The sequence below is a fragment of the Phyllopteryx taeniolatus genome, chromosome 7, assembly GCF_024500385.1.
Source record: "Phyllopteryx taeniolatus isolate TA_2022b chromosome 7, UOR_Ptae_1.2, whole genome shotgun sequence".
NCBI classification, from domain to species: domain Eukaryota; kingdom Metazoa; phylum Chordata; class Actinopteri; order Syngnathiformes; family Syngnathidae; genus Phyllopteryx; species Phyllopteryx taeniolatus.
The window spans coordinates 30,553,132-30,580,174 of record NC_084508.1 but is presented as its reverse complement, the minus strand read 5'-3'; the positions used below and the strand labels follow the sequence as shown (position 1 = coordinate 30,580,174).

Below are 27,043 nucleotides of genomic sequence, written 5' to 3'. Positions count from 1 at the left end.
CCGTGCGGCTCCTCAGAAATGATGCCGGCTTTTACGAAAGCTCGAACAACAGTGCAAGCAGACACGTTAGCCCAAGCATCCACAATCCATTAACAAATTGTGGCGTAACTCGCCCAGCGCTGCCCCCTAGTCTTAGTAAAGCTGTGTTCGCCATCTGTCATCCATGGCTCCCACGCTGCTCACTTCACTTTGAACGCCCTGTTTACACAGATGTCCAGCAGTTCGTCAAGCCTCCCGGAATGATGGCAACCCCCGAGTTATTGCACTCAATCGAATGGTGACTGTAGAGACGCTTCTCCCGGCTGTTCTTTGCTCATTAATCCATTGCTCGAGTTGGTCTTCCAACTCTGGTGTAACTGATAGCTTGCAGTTTAAACTGTGTTTCGTAAGCGTGTCTCTTCGTAGGTGACATTTTCAGGGGTCCTGAGGCAAACCGATGTTGTTTTGCACAATGCACCCCCCGGAAATGCTCCCAGTGAGTCAAGCGGTAAAAAAAAAAAAAAAGTCAAGCGGAGCGCTCATCACATTTATAGATGTTGGAACTCAGTGCACATATAAGGCGCGTCGCATTATAAGGCGTCCCTTCCATTTTGGAGAAAATGTAAGACTTTCAACTGCGTGAAAATACAGTATATACCGTATAATATAAGCATATACAGGCGGCACGGTGGCCGACTGGTTAGAGTGTCAGCCTCACAGTTCTGAGGACCCGGGTTCAATCCCTGGCCCCGCCTGTGTGGAGTTTGCATGTTCTCCCCGTGCCTGCGTGGGTTTTCTCCGGGCACTCCGGTTTCCTCCCACATCCCAAAAACATGCATTAATTGGAGACTAAAATTACCCGTAGGTGTGACTGTGAGTGCGAATGGTTGTTTGTTTCTATGTGCCCTGCGATTGGCTGGCAACCAGTTCAGGGTGTACCCCGCCTCCTGCCCGATGACAGCTGGGATAGGCTCCAGCGCGACCCGAGTGAGGAGAAGCGGCTCAGAAAATGGATGGATGGATAAGCATATACAACAATGCTTTCCTGCAACGGTAGTGGTCAGTATTTCTACACGATAGATTTTTATGACCATTTTCTTTCTTGTACTACCATATTGTCCTGGTATATATATATATATATATATATATATATATATATATATATATATATATTTATATATATATATATTCTGTTTTACTTCGGCTAATCTTCATTCCTCTGCTTTCCAGTGCATCCCTCCATCTTTCTAACTGTTCCTCCACCTGCTTCCTGCTTTCAATGCAGGTCACAATGTCATCAGCAAACATCATGGTCCACAGGGATTCCACTCTAACCTCATCTTTCAACCTATCCATCACCCCTGCAAACAGGAAGGGGCTCAGGGGTCATCCCTGATTCAGTCCCACCTCCACCTTAAATTCGTCTGTCACACCTAAAGCACCTCACCACTGTTCTGCTGCCCTCGTACATGTCCCGTATTATTCTAACATACTTCTCTGCCACTCCAGACTTCCGCATGCAGTACCACAGTTCCTCTCTGGGGACTCTGTCATAGGCTTTCTCTAGATCTACAGAGACACAATGTAGCTCCTTCTGACCTTCTCTGTACTTTTCCATCAACATCCTCAAGGAAAATAATGCATCTGTGGTACTCTTTCTAGGCATGAAACCATACTGTTGCTTGCAAATACTCACTTCTGTCCTGAGTCTAGCCTCCACTACTCTTTCCCATAACTTCATTTTGTGGCTCATCAACTTTATTCCTATATAGTTCCCACAGCTCTGCACATCACCATTGTTCTTAAAAATGGGCACCAGCACACTTTTCCTCCATTTCTCAGCCATCTTCTCATCCGCTACAATTCTGTTGAACAAGCTAGTCAAAAACTCCACAGCCACCTTTTCTAGATGCTTCCATACATCCATAGGAATGTCATCAGGACCAACTGCCTTTCCATTTTTCCATCCTCTTTAATGCCTTTCTAACTTCCCCCTTGTTAATCATATCTACTTCCTTGTCCACCACACGCCTCTTCTACTCTTCCTTCTCTCTCATTTTCCTCATTCATCATCTCCTCAAAGTATTCTTTCCAACTGCCCAGCACACTACTGGCACCACTCAACATATTTCGATCTCTATCCTTAATCAGCCTAACCTGCTGAACATCCTACCCCTCTCTATCCCTCTGTCTTGCCAACTTGTATAGATCCTTTTCTCCTTCTTTAGTGTCAAACCTGCCATACATGTCATCATATGCCTCTTGTTTGGCCTTTGCCACCTCTACCGTTGCCCTGTGTCGCATCTCAATGTATTCCTTTCACCTCTCCTCAGTCCTCTCAGTGTCCCACTTCTTCTTAGCTAACCTTTTTCCTTGTATGACTTCCTATACTGTGAGGTTCCACCACCAAGTCTCCTTCTCTCCTTTCCTGCCAGAAGATACACCAAGTACTCGCCTGCCTGCCTCTATGATCCCCTTGGCTTTAGTGGTCCAGTTTTCTGGAAGCTCCTCATGTCCACCGAGAGCTTGTCTCACCTCCTCCCGAAAAGCTGCACAACACTCGTCCTGTCTCAGCTTCCACCACATAGTTCTCTGGTCTGCCTTTGTCTTCCTAATCTTCCTCCCCAACACCAGAGTCATCTTACACACCACCATCTGATGCTGTCTAGCCACACTCTCCCCTACAACTACCTTACAGTCGGTAACCTCCTTCAGATTACATCTTCTGCACAAGATCCTGCGTGCTTCTACCTCCGCTCTTGTAGGTCACCCTATGTTCCTGCCTCTTCTGGAAAAAAGTGTCCAATACAGCCATTTCCATCCTTTTTGCAAAGTCTATCACCATCTGTCCCTCCAAGTTCCTTTCCTGGATGCCGTACTTACCCATCACTTCTTCATCACCCCTATTTCCTTCACCAACATGTCCCTTACAATCTGCACCAATCACGACTCTCTCTCTGTCTGGGATGCTCAGAACTACTTTGTCTAGTTCCTTCCAGAATTTCTCTCTGGCTCTGTGCTTTCCTCTTCTTTCTACCAACGAACCCGCTTTTGACCTCTTCTTCGACTTCGACCCAAAGTAGCTGAATTTCCAAAGGCGCCCTGCAGGTTGACGGTGCCGGTGGCGGACGTTGTTAACCCGGGCCATGACCGATCCAGTATGGAATTCTTTGGATGAACGCTCATATTTGTTTGCCAAAGTTTTAAGCCAGATGCCCTTCCTGACGCAACCCTCTGCATTTATCCGGGCTTGGGACCGGCCTACAGGTTGCACTGGCTTGTGCCCCCTATAGGGCTGCATTAGTTCCCAGACGTTTATTGAATGTTGTTTAAAGAAAAGGTGATGTAACAAAATGGTCAACATGACCCTGTCCCAGCTTTTTTTGGAACGTGTTGCAGCCATAAACTTCTAAGTGAATGATTATTTGTTTAAAAACAATAAAGTTTATCAGTTTGAACATTATATATCTTGTCTTTGTAGTGTATTCAATTAAATATAGGTTGAACATGATTTGCAAATCATTGTATTTTGTTTTTATTTATGTTTAACACAACATCCCAACTTCTTTGGAGTTGGGGTTGTACTTCTCAGTGGGAAGTTCCCACTGGGAGCACTTATTAATAGTGCATACAGTATATGTGAAACACCGTTATGAAACAAAACAAAGGTTTTGAACAAACATAACCTGTAAAATGGTTCAGTTGTTAAGATTTGTTGAATTAAAATATGTACAATTGTTTGCAGAAGAAACACATTTTATTGTCATGAACATGCATGCATGCACACAAAAATTTTTCTCTCCATTAAACCCATCACAGTGAACACATACACGTTAGTGGAACACACTGGAGCAGGGGGCAGCTGAAGCGCCAGGGGAGCATTTCTGGGTATCTGTGTCTTGCTCAAGGACACCACAGCCGTGAGTCAGGGGGATGGTCCAGTTGGGGTCTTGAACCTAGGTCCCCCACGGTGGCAGGCGACGATCTTAACCATTGGGCCACTGCTGCCCATGAGTCCCTGCTGCCTTGAGACTTCACTGTTGTGTCAAGATGCCAAACAAGGATTTCACAAAAGTTTAGCACTTTATTTGAGCATGAATAACTTTCTCTTTTTATTTACTTGCTCTCATTGTGAAATGCAGCCCTACTTTAATTGAGTAAGCGTGAGAACATGGCACATTTGTGCTTACATATTTGATTACCAGGGCAGATTTTGCAAGAGGTGTACAATTCTTTATTTTGTTTTAAAATCATTATATCAGTGGGATTATAAAAAAAAAAACCTTCAGCGCAACTATCGTTTTGCGTGGACATTTTTGGGAAAATATATCGTTCTCAAAAAATTGCTATCGTGGCAGGCCCAAAACACATAATATTTTGAGAGAGACCGAAAGCAATGGATAGCAAAAATATTGAACAAATATTATAAAAGATAGAGTAACAACTGTCATAAAAAAATTGCAAAAAAGCGGGACTGCCAAAGCACAACCGTGACGTAGCGCAGTATTACTGTACGGTATTCCGCGATGACAAGTTGCAGGGACTCATTGTTCCAGGGCTGGGACTATTTTTTTCCATAACATCTGCATCCCGTGACTCATAATCTCAAGTCTTAATATGATCTAGGATATGTTTTCCCCTTCAGTGTAGAAAATAAGATCAACCAACACATCCACAAAGAGATCCTTTGGTGTTTGCTTCATTCAGAGTGTGAGATGGGCAAGTGTTGTGACAGGACAACTCATGGATACTTGATCATGACAATGTATCTGCTCACAATGCCTTGAGCATCTGACCGTTCCTAGCCAAGAAGAACATCACTGTGCTACAGCAACCTTCCTACTCACCTCACGTTCCTCAAGTCAAGCGGGTCATCAACAAAACCCATTGAAGATATGAACTATATCAAGATTGCTGTGACGACACGGCTGCGGAGGATCCTGGAAGAATCCTTCCAGGTGTGCATGACGGCACGGCAGAGAGGGCAGGGTGTTTGTTAAATTAATTCAAAGGCCAAAACTTGTAGTTTAGATTTGAAATAGCTTTTTTTTTACCCCAGTTCTGGAATTTTTCCAACACATCTCGTACAGTATATATACACAGTATGTAAAATACATTGTTAAGCTCTGAGGTGGTTGAGTGGATGCACAAAGTATTTTATGTTCAGAAACTGTATAAAATGTTACAAAAATAGGTATCCTTTATCACGCAGTGGCAGTAATGAAATAATAAGAATAATGTCAAAAAAAAAAAAAAAAAACCTTCAGGCTCAGTAAAAGAATTTGACATAATGCACTGTGTCTGCTTTATTGCAGCTGACCATGCAGGCCGTTTCTGTTGAGCCCAACAAATTAAAAATAGAAGAGAAATTATTTTTGGGCCACTGTGGCTGTACTGTGTGCAGTGCTACAGTAGCACACTTAGCATGAGCTTTAAAATAGCTTAACTCACATAAAGTAAGAGGAGGCCAAGGATCAGAGGCTGAGAGGGACTCTGTGAGAGAGGCATTCCCAAACGGAAGCCGGCATTTGGATTTACAAATACCATTCTGTGTGATTGCAATTCCAGGAATGTGATCTTGCCGACGGCAGCTAGCGGCGGCTGCTGTGAAAAGTGAGCCGCCAGGTGCCATTGAGCGACTCAACAGAAAATGTAAGAGGAAGTTCAAGCAGAGGTCCAGCAAACGGACAAAATGGTGGCAGCTGAGGGAGTAGAAAGTGGACATGAGGCCAAGCAGCTTTTATTGCTGCCATCTGATTCTCCCTCAAGCCTTTTGCTGCAATAGTAGAGCTTCTATCCTCCCTGAAAATCTCAGAAGCCCAAAAAAGGGAAGAGGTGTCCTCCTCGAAAGCATCTCTCTAATCAGTCAGTCACTTTTCCATACTTTGCTTCCTTGTTACAAAGTGTGTTGAATTTCTATTCTTTCTCATCCTTTTTACTTTTTGACGGCCCTTCTTTGTGTGCAGGCTGTGGGAAAGTTTCCTGAAATGGTGAGGTCATCCACCACAGACACCCGCCCCCCCACATATTCTCACACCATCACATCTCCCCCAACCCAACATCACATGCTGTTCCCCTTTTTCCTGACCTGGCTGGACTGAGATATCCCCCACGTCTCTGCCCTATTTCCAGTTCCACAGCAATCCGCATGGAGGATGTTGAATAGACCCCAATTCAAAGCCTGTATCGGATTATCTCTCCCCTAAAAATCTAAAAAGTAAATAAAAAGATAAGAGACAGTCACCTATGTGCTACCAGGAGGCCAATTTTTCCACACAAAGATGATTATTTTTCTACATCGAGTTTGCATCATTGAAGCTCTTCGGTTAGTTTTGCTTATTCTATCCATAAACTAAGTTTGTGACAAACACGTGCCATAAAATGTTGCAATGTATTGAATTGAGTCATCCACGTTTCACTCCATGCTGTTAGAAAAGGTGGCGAATTACTGCCATCTAATGGCCAGCAAGCTGTACAGCACATAGGAAAGGGTCAGCCAAATGAAGACGGGAACACAACGTGGTTTATTTTTGCCAAGTTTTAAGATTTTTTTTTTTTTAGTTTTTTTGTTTAAGGAGTGCATGCGGAAAGTTCGAATGGCTGACTGACGTCACTGTCATCAAAGTTAAGTTAGGATAGAGTCAAAATAAACAAAACAGAACGTTTTTGGACATTGGGCTTCTATCGCTTTTTCCTCTTTTTATTTGTTTGTGCACTGTACAATCCAGTAGCTGGCGTCGAATAATTTAAAGTAGAGGCCCTCGGCACACAAACCAAACAGGGAAAGTGGAGGTTATTAGATTTCCTTTATCTCATAATGTTACAAGCCAGAAAGCAAATGCTATTTTGTTGGCTTAAAGTGTTGAAACGTGTGTATGGTAGGAAAGCATTTCGACAATTTCTACAATGTAATGCATTTCACTAAAAACTGTGCTATGACAAGTATACAAAAATAATAATAACAATAATAACAAATAAAGATTGTATTTTTAATCAGCTACAGAGTACATCAGATTACATTAAAAACATGTAACATAATAGCACGAATCCTGAGGTACATTATTTGTCATAATGTACAGCATATGTTTATGTACAAAAATACAGTTTGTGACATATAAAGCAGAGGAAAACTATTTTAATACATTTAGATAAATAGTTTTAAAAGAGTAAACACAAAGGAAAAACATGTCCGACATACAAGGTTAAAAAAAAATCAGTCTTTACAGTTGCTCTCTTTTCTGCATTAAATAAGCCTTTTAAATCTGAAAACACATCTTTTTACCAATCAAATTATAAACATGTTTTTCATCTAATTATGTTATTCGTTACTGTTGCTCGCTGAGACTGTCAACAAGAAAAGTAACGCACTGTAAATTGTTTCCACCATAGATCTTCAGTGCTAAATTGTCCCCATCTATCCAACAAGCCTTTGCCAGCAGCGCCACGGTTTCACGATGAGCGATGATGAGTTCGCAGCATACACAATAGCGTTGGCTCTCTCTAACGGCAAGATCCTGCAGCACACTCAGTATTAGCATATTAAGGATATGCTGGAGTGTTTTGAGTTCTGCTCTGAAATTCTTGTTAGCTGCTGGTGTTATTGTTCCGGTTTTGACTTGTGCATCCCACCATCATAATGTGCGACGTGGGAATCTGTCCGTTTCATTTACTTTACACGTTTGCGATGCTTGCTCCTCACTTCTTGTGTGACCCGATCATAACCTTTGCGACAAAGTTGACGATAGCGCTCGCTGGCTGCTCCGGGTCGTGTTCAGCGAACAGATGGCAAATATTTTCTGTCTCACTCTGCGATTTCCGTGCGACGAACCCAAATATCCTGGAAGAAAGACAAACGCGTACAGTGCAATATGAGAATGGATTCTTTGAATCAATTGAAATGAATGACTCTGACACTTTGAGGAAGTCGTACTGTATGTCCAAACATGTAACAGGGACATCATATACAGTAGTCACTTTTGATGGCAAAATATGAGTAGAATTTTCCACCGGGTTCCTGGAATCTGATTTTTGATGACATGATCACAGATGGGAAAGGGGAAAATACTGCTTCCTGAAGAAAATACTTACTTTGCAGTAGAACCACTGCCTCTCGTCCATCTGTGTGGAACGAAATGTTTATTAGGCACAGCCATTCCCAAATAGCAAGGACAAATTCAAATGCATACAAGATCTTAGATCTAAGGATGTTACCGGAGACAAATTCCTTGTGTGTTTTTTGGACATGCTTGGCAAATAAAGATGATTCTGATTCTGATCCAATTACAAATCTACGCAGTCATGGGCAAAAGCACTGGGAGTGACTCAACTTTTGCGTTTCATTTTTGGGATTCATACAATATGGCTTCGACATTATGGAATAAACAATTAGAAGCAATCAAACGTATATGAACTGAGAACATGGCTACAGAATTCATTCAGAATCAAATTGATGCAAATTCAAATATATTATTATTAATATTTGAAACTGTTGAAACAGCAAAGTAAATAAAACATAATACTTGACTCACCACCAAAATCTGTAGCTAATTATTCCCTGAGTTAATTCTGTATTCATTTTTATACTGTTGGATTCCCCCCATAGATACTCGTGTTTGTAACACTTGAGACCAGTCTTGGTCTCGAGACCACATTTTGAAGGTCTTGTCTCGGAAACGGGATTTTCTGTCAAGAACGATCGAGACCAGCACTGATCAGCTATTCTTCAACTCCATTGAAGTTTTTTGGGGACAACGTCAAACTTTAGTCGGTATCTCCAAAGAAAATAAACAGGTAAGCTATCTTTAACTGTTAGTAACACCAGCAAATCGAATTTTGTCTTTCTTCGATGAATATTAAAGGAAAAACGGTTTAATTCCACCTTATTTTGGCATTATTATGACACCCCACCGTGCATGTTTTGGTCACACAATGCTGCAATCTTTTAAGTTTCTTAAACGTGACCATGCTCCTCTTTAAATCTTCATTTTTAAATGCATCCAAGCATTTTTTTCCCAAGAATTTAGTAAAGAAAAATTTTTGGGGAGACTGTTGCATGTTATTCTTTGAAAAAGTTGCAGAGACTGTGTTTTTGACTGTCAAAAGTATCTAAAAGAAAATTTCAAAAGAGAATGCTCTGTAACTATTCAACCTTTTTTAAATTTGATTTTTATGGTCCTGTCACGGTCTTGTTTTAACTCGGTCTTGGTTTTGTTTCGGTCTCGGCTCGTCTCCGTCTTCGTCTTGACTCGGTCTCGACTCCCAAACATCTTGGTCTTGGTATCGTCTTGGTCTCGGTGAGTTCTGGTCTTGGGCAAGTCTCGGTCTCGGATAGTGTGGTCTCGAGCACTCACACTAATAAATACTACGTTACCTATTGCCATACTGATTCCAATATAGGAACTACACTTAAATGTTGAATGATATTGCTAAATATCAGTCATCAGAGTAACACAGATGACTTGATAGTTAGTAATGTGTTTGATAAAATATTACTACATTCTTTCTTATTTGTCAAGACCATACCTCACCGAAAATGGTGAGCATGTTATGGCTTGTTGTACTGTAAATGCCACATTACTCACCTCCTGCCTTGTGGGTCCAAGGAACAGAAAATGACTGTATTGACTGCATAGTGTCTTCTGAAAAACAGCCTGGAGAGACAACACATACATTGATTTTTTTAGGTTAAAGGTGATAGTATGAATTCTGAGCCAACCACATGTTGGATTAGTAGGAATACTCACTTCCTCTGGTTGTCAGTGAGTGTGATGCCCTGCGCCGACACCTTAAAGTGGACAACAGTCGAGGCCGATGGAGGATCCATGCTGAGTGTCACCGTGGTAGCTTTCTGCACTGCCTGGTGTCCCGTTAAAGACTCCAATTCCACAGAGCCAAGGTACCACACATTACATGCTACCAAAAAGTAAAAGAACATCAAATAAATAAAAAGATAGAAGCTGGCGATCATGCCTGAGAGGTTTTTCGAATATTTTGGTTACCTTATTTCGTAAGATCAGGGTTTGGCAATTACATCGAGTGCCACGCCAATAGGCTAACCTAGGCTGTGTACCATAATTTTATTTTGTATTTATTTTATCCAACCCCACCCTGGACTGGTCACCAGCCAATTGTAGTGTACTTATAGAGAAACAACTATTCACACTCACAACCACACCTATGGGCAATTTAGAGTCCTCAATTAACCTACCATGCATGTTTTGGGGATGTGGGAGGAAACCGGAGTACCCGGCGAAAACCCACGCAGGCACGGGGAGAACATGCAAACTCCACATAGGCGGGGCCAGGATTAGAACCCCGGTCCTCAGAACTGTGATGTAGATGTGCTAACTAGTCGTCCACCGTGCCTCCTTAAACAAAATTATAAACATAAATACAATTAAATAGCCACACATAATGACTGTATAATAAACACAAGAAAAACATATCTACAGTGTTTTTAATTTTGTTTCTTAAATGTTTTTTGCTGCAAGTGTAAAGTGTGTGCTAAAAAACAATTAAGTCATATGGTCCTAAGGACAAATCTCCATCTTCTCGAACATGGACACCAGTTGTCACTTTTGGACATACTGCTCTTTCTCGTGCTTGCTATACTGCTCACACAACAGTACACAAAAATAACCCTTGCATTACTCCCTATGGCAGTGTTTCCTTTATTGAGCCAAGGCACTCATTTTACATCACAAAAATCCCATGGTGCACCACCAAACAAAAATGTCCCAAAAAGTATGAATAATAAGAAAATGATGATCTTGCCTCAATTTAAATTTACTTAGTGTGAAATTTGGGCCTGTTTAATTGAATACAAAGCTGGTTTTCCCGCAGAAAGCCATGACTTATTCTGCTGTATGAATGGCAACAGGTGAATACAAAGGTTGTTTGTACCTTCTTCTATCTAGTGGAAGAGCATTTACTTGTTCTGCCTGTCACTATGCATCACTGGCATAGATAGATGACCAAAGATATTTCCTAATTAATGTGGACAAATTAAAGTGAATTTGGATCATTTCTAGCGGCACTCACGATGATCTCAGCACACGAGATCAAAGTACCCTAGTTGAGAATCACTGCTTACTGTATAATGCAGTCAAAACGGAGAGTGTTAATCAAAACTGACCGGGCAGAATATTTGAAACAGATCTTGTACTAGCTCTTAAGTATCAGCTAAACCACGAAACTCGTTAAACCACAATTACAGTCGGTGAGAATCTAAGTAAAACACGTTTAGTTTGGGGATTTATTTTTTATTTTTTTTGTACCTGCTCCTTGCTTTAGAAGTTCAGCTGCTGAGTTTGTTGCTGTCTTTGCAGGAGAGTCACTCATATCCTCAAACGGGTCTGACGGGCACAGAAAGACACAAGTCGTCAATGACTAAGAAATAAACGAGTTACGGTCTCTCGCAGATTAATGATCAATGACACTCGGCACAGTTAAAACTTCGGTATTGGTCTCAAATAATGCAAATTTGGTGGCAAATTGCTGTGTATGAACATGCTCTATTTAGCTCACTGGGGTTATTGATCATCCAAATAAAGTTGTTCATTGATTCTTCTATGACCGATTTGACATTCCATTAATGTTCATCCTACCTCTGTTAGGCAGAATGAGTTTGCAGGGCAGAGCCAGAGGTGTGATGGAGTGCTGACACACCAGAGCAGTGAGGCTCCCTGGCAGAAAAATCCAACATAAATCTATGATGAACATTAGACAACAGAACAAGCAAAAAGACCAACAGAAGAAATGTTTCAATAAGTCAAAAATTATTATTATTTTTTTTTTAAAAGTAGAGCTGCGCCTAATAGCAGAAACCAGTAGGGGGAACCAGTAAGCCACATTAAACTCCTGACATAGAAACCTAAATAGAGTACAGCAGTGTAAAGTTTGGGACAGTGCTCACTCACCATTAGAGTAAAATTTAGAGGTTAAATTCAATTGAAATTTCATCATTCCTTGTGATTTAAGCGACCCAGCCCATATGCCCAAAAAAATCATTATGTGTAAGGTGCCAAAATTGGCAAATTAAAATTTGGATTTCTTATTGTCTAATTTATCGTACTATTTTGTACGTATCAGTTCAGTACAATCACTGCAAGTGTAGTGGTTCAGTCCACTGACTTCTCTGCAGCTAACGAGGGTTCAGTTGTCACTCAGTGACAACGTGAGTGTGAATGGTTTTCTGTCTCCGTACTGAATGGGCCCTATGACTGACTGGTGACCAGTCTGGGGAGTGGTCTGCCCTTTGTCCAAAGCTGGGATAATCTTCAAGCTCCCCGTGACTCTGAACAGGATAAGTGCTATAGAAACTGGATGGATGATGGGAAGCAAATGTATGTATTAATAATCAGTGAGTTTTAATTGGCGTTCCAATGATATAAAAGACACAGTATGTGATTTGAGGTCATTATTTTTCCACATGATGAAGGCTTCTCTGATCAGTTTGGTGGCATCTTTCTTTAAATGACCAGACAAAATGTTTCTGTACACTTCTGAGTTCATTTCGCTGGCTGCCATCAACGTGTTAGATCGATGAAGATTAAAACTAAGTGTTAACATAGAGTATATTTAAATATTCAATGTAAAAGGACAAACCAGGGCAACAAAATACACTTGACAGTCACGTGTTCCAGTACTTTTGCTCACATGAACAATGGGTGGATTCAAACAGAAGTTGTGGATCAGATGCAGATGTAAATAATCGACAGAGAAATAAAAGTTGAAATGTTGCTCTCATATCCATCTTTTGTCACTGATGTAGTGGTGCATGTGTGCGTATGAGTGTGTGCGCGTGCGTGTTGCTATAACCTCACACCACAATCCTGAGGTAGGGTCCACTGCATTGCTTCAAATACCGCACACACACACACACACAAAAAACATTTTTTATTGGCGCTAACTCTTTTAATGTTTCATTGTATACCTTTTGGGACCATTTGGGATTTCTTAGCTATATTCGCCAGTCAATGTCTGATAACAGCTGGGGGTTTTCTCACCAAAGAATGGCTCATCGGGGCAGCCTTTAAGACGGACTCCTTTCTGTGTGCACTCTATCAGGAAATGTCTCACCAGCTCATTGGACGGAACTCCGACTGCAAAGACAAAAAAAACAAAAACAAAAAAAAGAAAAGTCCATATTACATATTTACATTCATTCACAGATAAGGCCTTGACAAATACCGTTTCAAGCATCTTCCAGAATCCAGACAATCAGCAACTTTATTTGAAACCCAATTCAACTTTCATCAAACTTACAAGACTTTGCATTGATTATGCACATATTGTACATCACGATCCCCTTGATTAATACTTTTACAGATAGTACATTAACCAAGGTAACTGTGTATACTCAGAAGACCAAATCCAGCAAAATTGATGACTATATAGCATTGTTTTCATTTTGCACCTACCTTTTTTACTTTGATGCAGCACAGATGGAGGGGGAGTGGCCACTTTCATAGCCAATCCATAAGCCCCGCGAAATGAATGGCTGTCTCTGACAATAAAAGAGCCTGGTTCTTTATCCTTTAACACTGAAATAGCTAGCAGGAGGTCAACCGAACAGGGCCAGAAAGATAAAGCAGTGGTTAGAATGGTAAGGTCCATGCTGTACATGGTAAAACACTTTGTATCAGGACCTACTATCGGTTTGGATGTGACCGTGAAAAGACCAATATTTACCTTGATCTCTGGAAATGTCAGGCTTGTACCAGAACTTGGAAGTGTCCTGAACAAACTTCACAGTGTCCTGCTTACTGCCAAACTCTAAAACAAAATAGAAGTGAAACATAAAGGGTCACTAAACCCAAACAACAAAAGGAGATGCTGTTTCATGTGGTGGCAGTCAGCATGGCAACAATATACTTTTGCTATGTTCTTTCTGGAAAAAACACACTTGCAATATTCTCATCAGTCACTAATGATGCAATTCAACCAATCTTATCATTTACAAAAATCCATAAATTGACATCATTATGGATGGTGTCTAGTCTGTAGGTGTTGAGACAATTTTAGGTTTCAGCTTGTTTGTTGTTGTTGTTGTAAGAAATAATCACTTGTGTATTATAGCTGAAATATAAAACACATCCATGAAAACATACTGCCAAAGTAGGAACCCTAGATTGTATATGTACCTGCTCCAGGTGATGTGCTCCCACTTAAATCTTTGAAAGGGTCAGGGGTCAGTGATGAGAAAGAAAGGCTGAGACTGCTTTCACTGTGAGGACTGGAAAACCTGCTCAAACAAGGCAAGCAGGAGCCAAGGTCTCCACCTTCACCCACTCTCCTCTTTTCAGGCAACAGTGGCGGGAGGTCACCATCTCCACCAAGGTTCAGGAGCCTGAGGTCCCCCATTGCCTCCAGCAGGCTGTGCTCTAGGTTGCCATTTACCGTCAATAAGGAGGGCAAGTCTGTTCTATCTGTCTCCATGTGGATCCCTGGAGGCACACCAGGAGGCCCCCAAGGTGAACTGTGGGAATCATTAGGAGTGCTGCGCTTGATAGGAGTTGAGGGCTGTGAGGAGTTCAAAGTTGGCTGCTGCCACACAGGAGACGGCGTGCAGCTGTACAGGAGATAGAGGAACGACTGGAATTAGAGGAAACCTTTAAAACAATCAGTACAGTTACAATCAGTACTTTAGTCTTTGAGCATTACTGTACAAGTTCAGCTCAATCCCATGATCCAATTATCAATGCTTTAAGACTAATGTCTTTAACGTTTTGGGGATACAAATATGTTTCTTGGTAGACAGGATTTTCATACTATTTATATATTAACGTACACAAAATAATAATAATAATAATAATAACCTAAATCTACAAAACTTTGAAGAGTGGTGGGACGGACTAAGAAAGATGGTGTGGACCCAGGATTTTAAGATTACAGGATTTTAATGACAATACAGGCTTTTAAAAGAGATTGTGCTGGTCAACAGTATAAGGATATATTGGTTCAGCCTTGGTGAAGAGCTGTGCTGTACTGCACAAATAGGAGACATTCGCTCCTATGTATGTACTATCCATCCATCCATTTTCCATACCGCTTATCTTCTCTAGTGTCCTGGCCACACAGGCCAGGTCGGATTTGAACCTGTGTCCTCAGAACTGTGAGTGCTAACCAGTCGTCCACAATGCCGCCTTGTATGTATTATTTGTTTTATTAATAAAAAAAAAAAATATATATATATATATATATATGCCTGATATGTGGATACCTGTCTCTGTGTGGGAGGGGGCTGCTTGATGACATGGAACACATGGAACCAAATACCCGAGGACAGGAAGCAGAGCTCATAGACACGTCTGATCTGAACAGCTCTCCATCAATAGAGCTACCAGTATGGTTTGCACTATCGAGGAAACTCCAGGACTCTAGAAAAAAACAGAAAGATAGCCAGGGTCTTTTTTTGGGGGGGATCTGATACTGAAGTACTAACTGGATGTAACTACAATACTGTAGAATTGCAAAGGATGTGTCACTGTTGCGTGAACTAAAGCTACTTCATAATTAGACTTTATTAACAGCAGCAGATATCGTACGGTTATATTATTCCACTGCAACTAATCAATTCAGCACCTACATAAAATATCTAAAACTAAAACAGAAGTTCAATAGTAAAAAAAAAAAAAAAAATACACAGATTCTGGGTTACATTACATATACTGTACTTTCTACGACATAATACAAGCGATGCAGAAAAGTGGCATTTAGGCTCAAAACATCCCAACATCTTGACATTCAAACAATGTGTGTCATGCAGAAGACATGAATGCATGCCTCCTCAGGCCACAAGCAAGCCTGAAGTACCATGAGTCACTGCAGAGAGAGTCAAAGGGCTCCTTGTTCAGACACACTCAACTCCCCCCCCCCAACCACCACACCCACCAATCGTCCCCCGCCACTCTTTTTAGTCAAGGAATCTGAGATGGAGGAATTTGGTTTTGAAACCAGCCTTGTCTCAACTAACTTGAGAGCGACAAGCGACAATACATCGCCTTGAGTAGATTGGGCCTTTAATGGATTCCTCGGAATCCATTAAAAGAGATTTCAAAGGAGTGACAGCAACTTTCACCTGATGTACCTTTCCACTCTTTTTGTCATTTCATGTGCATTGTGCGTCTTTGTAAACCCCTCGTCGACTGTTTTCGGCGATTTTGGTCGCGACATTCTTTGGGGGAGTGTATCGACGCTTGTTGGATGCACTTTCAACCAGCAGATTGTTTACAACAGCCCCGTTTTTATTGAGCGGAGAACATCAGCGCTATTAGGCTATGTTCACACTGCAGGCCAATTCAAATTTTCTTGCACAATGTGACATGTTACTGATTTTTTTCATGTCAATGTGAACAGTATCCGATGCTAGTGCAGTATGGACATGCAAGCCATGTCATGTTCTTGTTTGTCCCTGATGGTACTGCTGGTTTCTGCATCTCCCCAGTCCTCATTATGACCATTGGTGGGCGGAGCCTACGGCACCACACCTGCTGCCCATTGTTATCAGCTGAGTACTTAGGATCTGAGGAACCTGCAGGAAGGGGTTGGGTGAATGCTCACTACTCATTGCTTGCCACCACTGCGTTGATGTTCCTCGTTCAAGTATTTCTAGTCTGTAGTAGTTTTTGTGCCGGTGCACTTGCCGTTTTGTTCGACCCTTTGTTGAACGCAAGTGCATCTTTTTTCCTTTTGTGTTTTTTTGGGTTTTATGGCTAGTATAGGGTAAATTCCGGAGTTTTGATTGTGGTTTGTAGTATTTAGTACTGTGGTTACACCACCACTTTGTGTTTATACTGTAGTTATTCTCGTGTACAAAGTCGTGTTGACCTTATGTCCTCTTCTATTTTTGTTTTATGCTTCTGATTGTTATTCGCATATGTTTGTACTCCCTTTGTTTAATAGAACCTTGATGAATTGCTCATTTTGATAGTTGTGTCTGCTTCTTGGGGTCCACGTTTTAGCGCATTGCGCCAATCATAACAAGTCACGCTCATCCAACCTATACGTCATCAAAAGGCAACAGACATCACAACTGTTCGACGACACAGACGCTATAAATGTAAGAGCGGGCGAAGGAGCAGAAAACAGTGGCACAAAGAAGATGCTTCAAACGAATAAATATAAGAAAGTACTGGCTCCGGTTGCACAAAATTCTTGAAATTGCCACAAATGCGTCCTGGCGAGACCTATGTGTGGGGCCATATTTATTTTCGTAAACACGGCGCCTTCAGTTTGTGTGCATGTGCAATGTGACATCTTGTTTTGTGTGCATGTGTGTGACGTCAAGGACTCATTCTGTCCATGGTAGAAGTCTCATTTGTTCTTGTAATATGAACCAATACGTGTAAAGACCAAAAATTCGAATTGGGCATCATGCCCTGCAGTGTGAATGTAGCTTTAGACTTTTGTTGCTTGTCTGCGATGCTAAAACTGCTAGGAGCTACAACCGCCTGCAGCTACAAACCGCAAGGAGATTGAACAAGCTAGTCAAAAACTGCACAGCCACCTTTCCTAGATGCTTCCAAACCCCCACAGGAATGTCATCAGGACCAACTGGCTTTCCATTTTTCATCCTCTTCAGTGTCTTTCTGACTTCCCCCTTACCAACCATTGCTACTTCCTGGTCCACAACAATCACCTCTTCTACTCTTCGTTCTCTCTCATTTTCCTCATTCATCAACTCTCAAAGCATCCGTTCCATCTATCCAACACACTACTTAGACCAGTCAACACATTTCCATATGTATCCTTAATAATCCTAACCTGCTGCACATCCTTGTCATCTCTATCACTTTCCCTGGCCAACCTGTACAGATCCTTTTGTCACTAGTGGATTTCCAGCCTGGCATACAAGTCATTATACACATCGTTTGGCCTGAACCGCCTGTACCTTACGTCACATCTTGCTGTATTTTTCTCTCATTTCCTCAGTGTGTTACTTCTTCTTAGCAAAACCTGTATGCGACCCTGCACTTCCTGGTTCCACCACCAAGTCTGCTTCTGCCCTTTCCTACCAGAAGACACACCAAGTACTCTGCTGCCTGTCTCTTGGATCACCTTCACTGCAAAAACTCAAAATCTTACAAAGAATATCTGTCTTATTTCTAGTCACAACTAATTAAAATAAGAGGCCTCACATAAAAAGTAACTTGTTTTTTGAACATTCTCAATTGTTTCAAGCAAACAAAATTGCCAGTGGAGTAAAAAAAAAAAAAAAAAACTTACTCTACTGGCATTTTCTTCGACTTATTTCAAGTCACAATTAGTTTGAATGTAGTGAACATTGTCCTTAAAAATACTTGTATAGGTGATAAATCTTATTTTAAGTGTAATCAGGTGAGTTTTGAGAGTTTTGATTAGAAATAAAACAAATAATCATGGTAAGAGTAGGTGTGGGAGTAGTGGTCCATTCTTCCAGAAACTCCTCCTCCCCACCGAGAGCCCGTCGCACCTCTTCTGTAAAACCCTCACAACAATCTTCCTTTCTTCCAGCTTCCACTACATGGTTTTCTGCTCTGATTTTCTCTTCTTCATCTTCCTCATGACCAGAGTCATCTAACATACCACCATCCTATGATGTCGAGTTACACTCTCCCCAACCATTACCTTACAGTCACCAATCTCATTCAGATGACATCGTCTACCTGTGTGCTTCTACTGCCACTCTTGTAGGTCACACTATGTCCTTGCCCCTTCTGGAAGAAAGTGTTCACTACAGGCATCCTTTTGGCAAAGTCGACCGCCATTTGTCCCTCTCTGTTCTTTTCCTCAATGCCTTCACTTCTTTTTCACCCATGTTGTCTCACCAGCATGTCAATTAAAAGCTGCCCAAATCCCTATTCCCTAATGACTATTGCCTGGGATACTCTTAACTACATAATTTACCCTACAGGTATCAAACTCAAGGCCCGGGGGCCAGATCCGGCCAGCCACATCATTTTATGTGGCCCGCGAAAGCAAATAATTTGAGTCAACTTCCATGATTCTTGCTCAAATTTGTACCAAAATTTGGTTTCGTCATATGTAATAAATAATAACTTTGAGACATTACAAGCATTGTTTTGTTACCAAACCCCTTTTTACAGTCACTTGAAGAATAGTTGAGAAAACTATTATCCTTGACTAATGATTTCAAAACTAGTTATCCATTAATTTGTTGTGTGAATGTAATATTATGATGAGGCGATGAACCATGTATATGGTTTCACAGTCATAACAGCGCTCTGAGGAAAACCCTACCAACAATGTGGCCCGAGACAAAAATGTTTGACCCCCCTGATTTACCGCTTCCAGGATGTTTGTCTTCTATGTAGTTCGCATCCAACTCACTAATAACATCAAACATAACACCCCACTTGATTTCAAGCTTCAGCCTCATCACTCAATCTGATACTTTTTCAGCTCCAGGACATTCATAAACTCTTCCTTTAGGATAACCTCAACTCCATTTCTCTTTCCATCTTCACCATGGTAAAACAATTTGAACCCTGCTCCTAAGCTTCTAGTCCTACTGCATTTCCAACTGGTCTCCGGGACACACAGTGTATCTACGTACCTTTATCATAATCATCATGTCAATAAACTCCCTAGCTTATCCTGTGATAGTCCCAAAATTCAATGTCCCTACTTTCAGTTTTAGGCTACGCACTTTCCTTTTGTCTTTCTGACTAGACCCATGCATTCCTCCTCTCTTTCGTATTCGACCCAGAGTAGCTGAATTTTTACCAGTGCCCTGTAGGTTAATGGCGCTGATGGCGGTCGTTGTTGTAACCCAGGCCGATGCCCTTCCCGATGTAACCCTCTGCAGGGCTACAGGCCTGGCACCACCCTACGGTTTGCATTGTTTTGTGCCCCCATCAATTAATTAATGATCTTGCTTATTAGTATTCTGAATGCACCTTGTAAGTGTTGGAATGACTGTGTGTTTTTCAAAACACAGACATGTTTTTTTATGCCAAGTTTGCTTGTCTTTTGTTTTGTGTTCTCTTGCCCAACTCTGAGTGAACAAAAAGCCTGTTTAGTTTGGGTTGAGCTCCACTAACCCACTTCCAGATGGCACATACCAATGTGTTCATGCCAACCTCCTTTAGTCAACAGCCACAGTACAACCTCCCCCTAACCCCAAATATACAGTACACACAGACATACGGTACCATCTGAAAAAAAGGAGAAACAATCAGATAGCTCAGACTTAAAAACTGTCCAGCAAAATCTACATATATAACACAAAAACAGAAAAATATTTGCCCTCATATTGCTGTAGTTGCTGACCCCATCAGCTTTTGCTTAAGCAGGTGAGCATGAGAAAAGTGTGAAAAACATCACATGTTCAGTGCTGCTTAAGGCTTTCTGTTTGATCTGACGAAGAAGCATGTTCATTTCTGCTCCTGCAAAACAGCATGACAGCTGGCAGTGGTGAACCCACATAAACCCACACACATACACTACAGTATAAGCACACAATATGCCAAGAATTCATTTCGGATTGCAATTGGCGAAGTCCTATACTGTAATTGGATGATGTGATCAGTTGCAATTTCTCACACAGGGATATGGAATAAATGCCACAACAACATTATAGCTTGGACATTAACTAATTCAGTGTATACAAGAGGAATACCTTGTAGCATAGCATTATATCAATTCACATTTTAGTGATGAAGGTAGCTACTTGCAGCAAAAACAGACTTCACATGACGTTTAAATAAAGTGAACACCGTGTGACAAAAAACATCAGCATGGTAAACTGTGTATATATGATTTACTATTTCCTCATGTTGCACATTGTAAGTACTAGTATTATGTGGATGATACACTACAACACTTGAAACAGTGTTGAAACATTTCTATACAGTAAATCCATTTTGGATACTGCTTTCCAACTCACTTTGGGAGAGAGATGGGCTCCACCCTGGACTGTTCACCAGCCAATCAAAGGAAACACACAAGTACCCACCAATAGGAAATTTAGTCTCCAATGAACCTAATATCTAGAGTACACAGAGAAAACCCACAAAAACAATTGAAAAACATGCAAATGCCAAAAAGGAAAGATTCAACCAAGAATGATACAAACCAAGAAGCACTACTTATCCAAAATGGGACCAAAATATTACAGAATCCCACAACATACGTACAAACAACTTCAAAAATGTATAAATATGCTATACACATATTGAAATGAAACATTGAAAATAAAAGCTGCTTGAAGCTTTTTGGCCAAATTCTTTCTCCTAGGAGTTCGCACTGCAACAGAGTGCGATCAGTTTTTGGATGACCCAAATTCAGTAAAAGTCAATCAAGCTCAGTGCCTGCTGTGCCTTCCCTCCTGTTCCTATTCAAAACTGCCAAGTGATCCAACAGAGCACACTAGTAGGCATGTGTAAATCAGATTCCATTGTCCTCCCTTGGTGTTTGGACAGCCAGCTTTGTTGGCATGCCTGCGTGGCAGACAGGAGGCCAAGTTACAGGCAGCTGAGGAGAGAGTAAGGAATCATACCCATATGAGAGATGGGAAACTTGGTGATGGGACATAAAGTGGCCAGAAAAAAATAATTGTCAATCAAAATTGTACCATCACAAACATCTGAATTCGTGTCTTGCTGACAGATTGTTTTTGTTTGTTTTGTTTCAAAACATTCAGAGACAATAACTAACTCATGCTTATATTGATGACGTAGTAGAATGCCTTCAAGTTAAATCCATGAAAAGAGTCAATAAATTCCATGGAAAAAGGTTCCAGACATTTGACCATGTTTTTCAGCAGATTAAAAATTCCTGAGTCTTTGCCCATCTGGTTAGGTAATCATGGAGGACGGGGCCTTACAATTTTAGTTTGCAGGCACTTCTTTATTCCATCTGGTTGAAGAAAGGAAAGTATGATAATAATAAAATACAATTTAAAGCTTTAATATATGTAGTTTTTAATGCCGGAAAATACATTTAAATCAAAGACGGTAAACGTGACTGTTCTTGAACGCAGTTTGGATTCAATAACAACTGATATACAGGAAGTCCTCGATTTACGAACGAGTTCTGTTCCTACGCTAGCGACGTAACCCGAATTTCCGCGCAAGTCGGATTTCACCGTTAAAGTCGAAATATACGTTGAAATACGGGTATTGTCCCACGTGATTGTGACAGCCAGCTCAGTGTGTGTGGGCGTGTGCGTCGATGTGTGAGTGACATGGGACTGTGAAGGAGGAAGGGGTGCGCGCAGGTGGGAGTGTGTACAGTGGCGAGTGTAGTGATGGCGACTGGGGAAGAGTAGCGATTAGCAAAGAACCCGTTGACGTTGAATGTGCAGAGGAGCTAATAAAGCCATTAAAGCAGCAAATCGGCCCTTATTGTTGCCACCACCCAGCTCAGCTGTGCAACGAGAGAAGGGAGTTGACCCCTGCGTCTCCCGACCACGGTCAGGTGACCGTAGCAGGAAAGGTTAACACTTCATATAAAGAAACTAAAATACATTAAAATAAAAAAAAAAACAAGATGCTGTAGTTACCATTACTGCTGAGAGTGTGAAAAAAAGGAGGGCGAAAAAGGCAAAGATACTCCCGGCGCACAAACAGACAAGCACTATGCACGAGCTAAGCAGAAACACTATGGTACTGGGGACAAAATGGCGGACGAGGCACTGGCGTCGTAAAGTCGAAACATAGGTCGAATACATCGTAACTCGAGGACATCCTGTATACGTAAGGTAGGTGTCCAATAGTAAAAACTACAATTAAAACGCTTATTGGATAAATTAATAATACAGTATACTTCTTTCTCACTTAGTTTGATGTGATTGTTTTAAAATGTCTAATACTCTTCCAATGTCATTGCAAGAAATCACTAGACAACAACCATTCATAATTCAGCATAAAACCTAGTTACTGGATCTATAAGATGCATAAGAGGTGAAGATAAAGAAATGCTCATATTCTTTTTCCAAGTCAAATCCGCTTGTTGCAAGGCAGAGTTCCTTGGGCTAAATTATATAACTGCCGATGAAATGATTGGCACATCTGCGCCATGACCGTTAGGCTATTCAAATGCCAAGCTAGGGTCTGATGACGAGCCAACTGAAAGAGGACTTGATCTTACTTACTTTGCTCTTTATATTTTTGTGTTGCACACCACAGACATTATCTTGATCCTTGCTCAAGGGCACCTCAACAGTACTCAGGAAGCAGAGTAGCATCACTTCAACATCCAGTATACAATGGTGGAATGAATTTACAACATATATATTTGATCCGTTTTTTCATTCATTCATTCATCTTCCGTTCCGCTTATCCTCACTAGGGTCGCGGGCATGCTGGAGCCTATCCCAGCTATCGGGCGAGAGGCGGGGTACACCCGAACTGGACGCCAGCCAATCGCAGGGCACATACAAACAAACAACCATGCACACTCACATTCACACCTTTTTAGAATCTTCAATCAACCCACCATGCATGTTTTTGGGATGTGGGAGGAAACTGGAGTACCCGGAGAAAACCCACACAGACACGGGGAGAACATGCAAACTCCACACAGGCGGGGCTGGGATTCGAACCCCGGTCCTCAGAACTGTGAGGCGGATGTGCTCACTAGTCGTCAACCGTGCCGCCCGATCCGTTTTTTTCCCTATTTAATACATTTTTGATTGTTCTCTAATCCACACAGGGTCAAAATTATGCATACAGGATCAAATACATACATTTACCTAAATCTTTTAATGTGGTCAAGGTTCTAGAATGTCTTAACTTTACAAGGTCAAGCCCTATTAACTTCTTGTTACTGATCATGACTGATTGCAGCTGCTAGTTTCTCCAACAAACAATTTGCACTCATTGGATCAACAACCAATACTCAGAACAATGGGAAGTCAGTGAGGATCTAAGAGGGATTATTCTAGATTTATACCCGCCAAGTCTCTTGGCGCCATTTCTAAACAACTCCAGGTTTCAAGGTCAGTAATTCAAAGTGACTTTATTATTAAAAAATATGATAATCATACCCATGATGACTGCATGGAAAAGTTTAACTCCAATTGTATACAGTTTCCTTTCTAGAGCAGTAACAGTCATGAGCATTGCTCAATTGAGATGCTCTGAAAGATGTCACCATAAAACTCCTGTTGTCTTGCTATCTTAGTGCAAAATGAAGTTGTCAGTTGTTTACTGTATGTCCACAAATAGTTATATAATTTAATTCAGGGGCGGCACGGTGGCCTCGTCTGTTTGGAGTTTTTATGTTCTCCCCGTGCCTGCGTGGGTTTTCTCACGGTAGTCCGGTTTCCTCCCACATCCCAAAAACATGCATGGTAGGTTAATTGAAGACTCTAAATTGAATGTGAGTGCGAATGGTTGTTTATTTGTTTGTATGTGCTCTGCGATTGGCTGGCAACCAGTTCAGGGTGTACCCCGCCTCTCGCCTAAAGATAGCTGGGATAGGCTCCAGCACGCCCGCGACCCTCGTGAGGATAAGCGGTACAGAAAATGGATGGATGGATGGAATTTAATGCATCTTTATGACAAATTAATAGCAGTGAACGTCTTAGGCTGAAAGATGTGGCCGAACACGACTAAACTGGACAATCCCGAACAAATTACAGACTCACACCCATATACCTGGGAACTGAATTTTCTCCATCCATCAGAACTTCAATTCCTGTGAATGTAATGGCCAGGTAATGGCCTCCCTTATTTTAACACCAATTTATCACCCAAAATAGCCTTGAAAAGGATGAGATCATGAACATAGTACTGAAACAAACCACATCACCATGCTAGAGTAGTTCAAGCTAAGCATGAAATAGATGTCAAGCGGCGATATTCTGTAGAATAGTAAATGCGAGCAACTGCATAAAGCACGTGCAATCTAAAAACAAGGGGAATTGCATAAAATAAATCCTAAATCTGTCCTCTACTTGAGCAGTCTTGGAAGAATGAAGACAATTTTTGTGTGAATGTAAAAACTCTTAAAATTACACTCATTCACAGAGAGATACTCTATAATGTTGCGGAAAGAAGAGAATATAAGAGAGAATGAAAATGCCTCTTGAGAGAGAAAGGAATAATAAGAGGATAGGGAATGGAATCGCTGACATACCGTACGTATGAGCACATACATACCAAGCGACGCGGTCATGACACTATGCAGGTTTCCTGTTTGCCCCCAAATCCCTGCCTCTTTGTGTATCTCTCTGTGTTGTACAGTCTGGCTTCCAGTGTGAATGGAGCACTCCCTCCAACCACACTTTCTTCTCCTTCTGTTCACTTCAGTACACTAAGAAGAAACTGGACCCCGTCTCACGCAACAATTTCTCAGGGGCTGGATCGTTGCGCCGCCATGGCCAATTCCTTCGTCCCACAGATGGAAAAATAAGCTCTCTGTTCCTACTTGTTGGGACACCGCTCGACTTCTGTGTTTCCATGGAGGACGGGACACAACGAAGGGGAGGGAGAACTGAGAGTTACAGACGAAAATCCACCTCCCCTCCACCCTCTTCCTCTGACTGACCACTGAGCATTGTTCATTCTCGGACACTGAGCATTTTCCCCCAATCAGAATGAATTACGGGTGGGGTGGGGGGTTCAAAGGTTACTACATGTGGCCTTTTATGGGCAACAGAGAGAAAAGGGGGTGATTTGGGGAGGGTGGGGGTGGTGGGTCATCTGGGGGCTTCTACGGCTTCTCTGTTAGGGCATGTTTGTCCACTCCAACACAGAGACAATGGCATGAAGACACAAACTGACCATGTCTTCTGCCATGTGTCAAATCTTAGCACATCATACATTTCTCCCCAAAGCGCCTGACAGAATTGTGTTACATTCACTTTTGTTTCAGTGAATGCATCTGCCTTGTGTTTAACCCCTATGACACAGAAAATGAACTGAAATGGACCACTGTCCATTTGCCTGGGCTTTACTCACGCCACCCACAAATAGGAAAAATGTTGAAGAAAATTAATAGATTAAAAGATGTTTGTTTAGTGCCTGTATTAATAAATAACAATATATTCATGTTTGAGCAAATCATTTGGTGATGTATCAAATATTGTTGTTCAATGATAAATATAATAAATATAAATATAATCAGAATGCTGATATGTCAAGTTGCATTTCATTTGCACAATGTGAATATAAATAAAGCATATAACTGAAAACCCAAATTCTATTTTGTCTTGATCCTGTTGTGGAATATCTTTCAAAATGTTTGTTTCATTTGTGAGTGAAAAATGGAAATATAACATAAGCGCTTTTAACAATACTTACTTAATACTTACAGTGATTATCCAACATTTGTGTTTGGATTTTGTAGAAATATACAAAAAAAAAAAAAAAAACATATATGTGAATTACATGATGCCTGTGTTTTTATACTGCTGACCAAAAATACTGCGATTCAAGACTGTGCTCTAGTTTTAACCATAGCATTCTCATTATATCAATAATGATCTGTAAATTTGTTCAGAATTGACAACAGCACTCCGAGCCGTCACTTATTTCATTGTCAATTTAACAATTCAAACATCTGAAGAAGTGAAAGCAGTCGAAGCCAACTCCCTTTACTTTCTTTTCTCCTGACCTTTAACCTCTGAGGTTCAGACAGTCAAGTGTTTGTCTGAGCATACTATCTGCCCAAGTTAAAGCTCAAAAGCTCTAGTTTATGCTGTTGACATTCCTTTGGCTGAACCCTATTTCCGTTGGCAGAGTTCTTCTCTGTTTTTTTTAATTGACATGAGTACATAAGGGAAATTACTGTAAACAACTCAATCCTTGTTGATTTTGCTGTAATTTCATTAGTGTCTCTCTATCCAGCATTATGTTGGTGCAATCAGCCCTCGAGTAGTTATAGCATTAGAACAGTACATGGGTAGAATTGGAATACAGTCCTGTGGCAAAAGTTTGAAAGCCACTATTACATATGTACACCTTTCAATGGAAAGTAGGCCCAAATTCCTTCAGACTGACCACGAAGAACATCTATTTTAGTTTATGTTTTTAGGATTTTATAGTGCCGATCTTAATTTTTAAATGCTTTGAATAGAAATGAAACACTTAAATTTGCGACATACAAAAAAATA

General features: G+C 41.1%; 1 protein-coding gene across 1 annotated transcript in view; it reads right to left on the bottom strand.

The window, feature by feature from the left end:
* Positions 1-6,954: 6,954 nt before the first annotated feature.
* Positions 6,955-27,043, bottom strand: part of tns3.2 (tensin 3, tandem duplicate 2) — a 45,806-nt gene continuing 25,717 nt past the window's right edge. The window contains exons 6-16 of the mRNA XM_061779643.1: positions 15,203-15,359; positions 14,124-14,551; positions 13,672-13,755; positions 13,401-13,532; positions 12,987-13,082; positions 11,586-11,663; positions 11,256-11,333; positions 9,723-9,891; positions 9,561-9,629; positions 8,068-8,097; positions 6,955-7,816 (exon numbers count right to left, since the gene is read on the bottom strand). Coding sequence (XP_061635627.1) covers positions 7,675-7,816; positions 8,068-8,097; positions 9,561-9,629; positions 9,723-9,891; positions 11,256-11,333; positions 11,586-11,663; positions 12,987-13,082; positions 13,401-13,532; positions 13,672-13,755; positions 14,124-14,551; positions 15,203-15,359 — 1,463 coding nt within the window. The 3' untranslated portion in view covers positions 6,955-7,674. The remainder of the gene's footprint in view (positions 7,817-8,067; positions 8,098-9,560; positions 9,630-9,722; positions 9,892-11,255; positions 11,334-11,585; positions 11,664-12,986; positions 13,083-13,400; positions 13,533-13,671; positions 13,756-14,123; positions 14,552-15,202; positions 15,360-27,043) is intronic.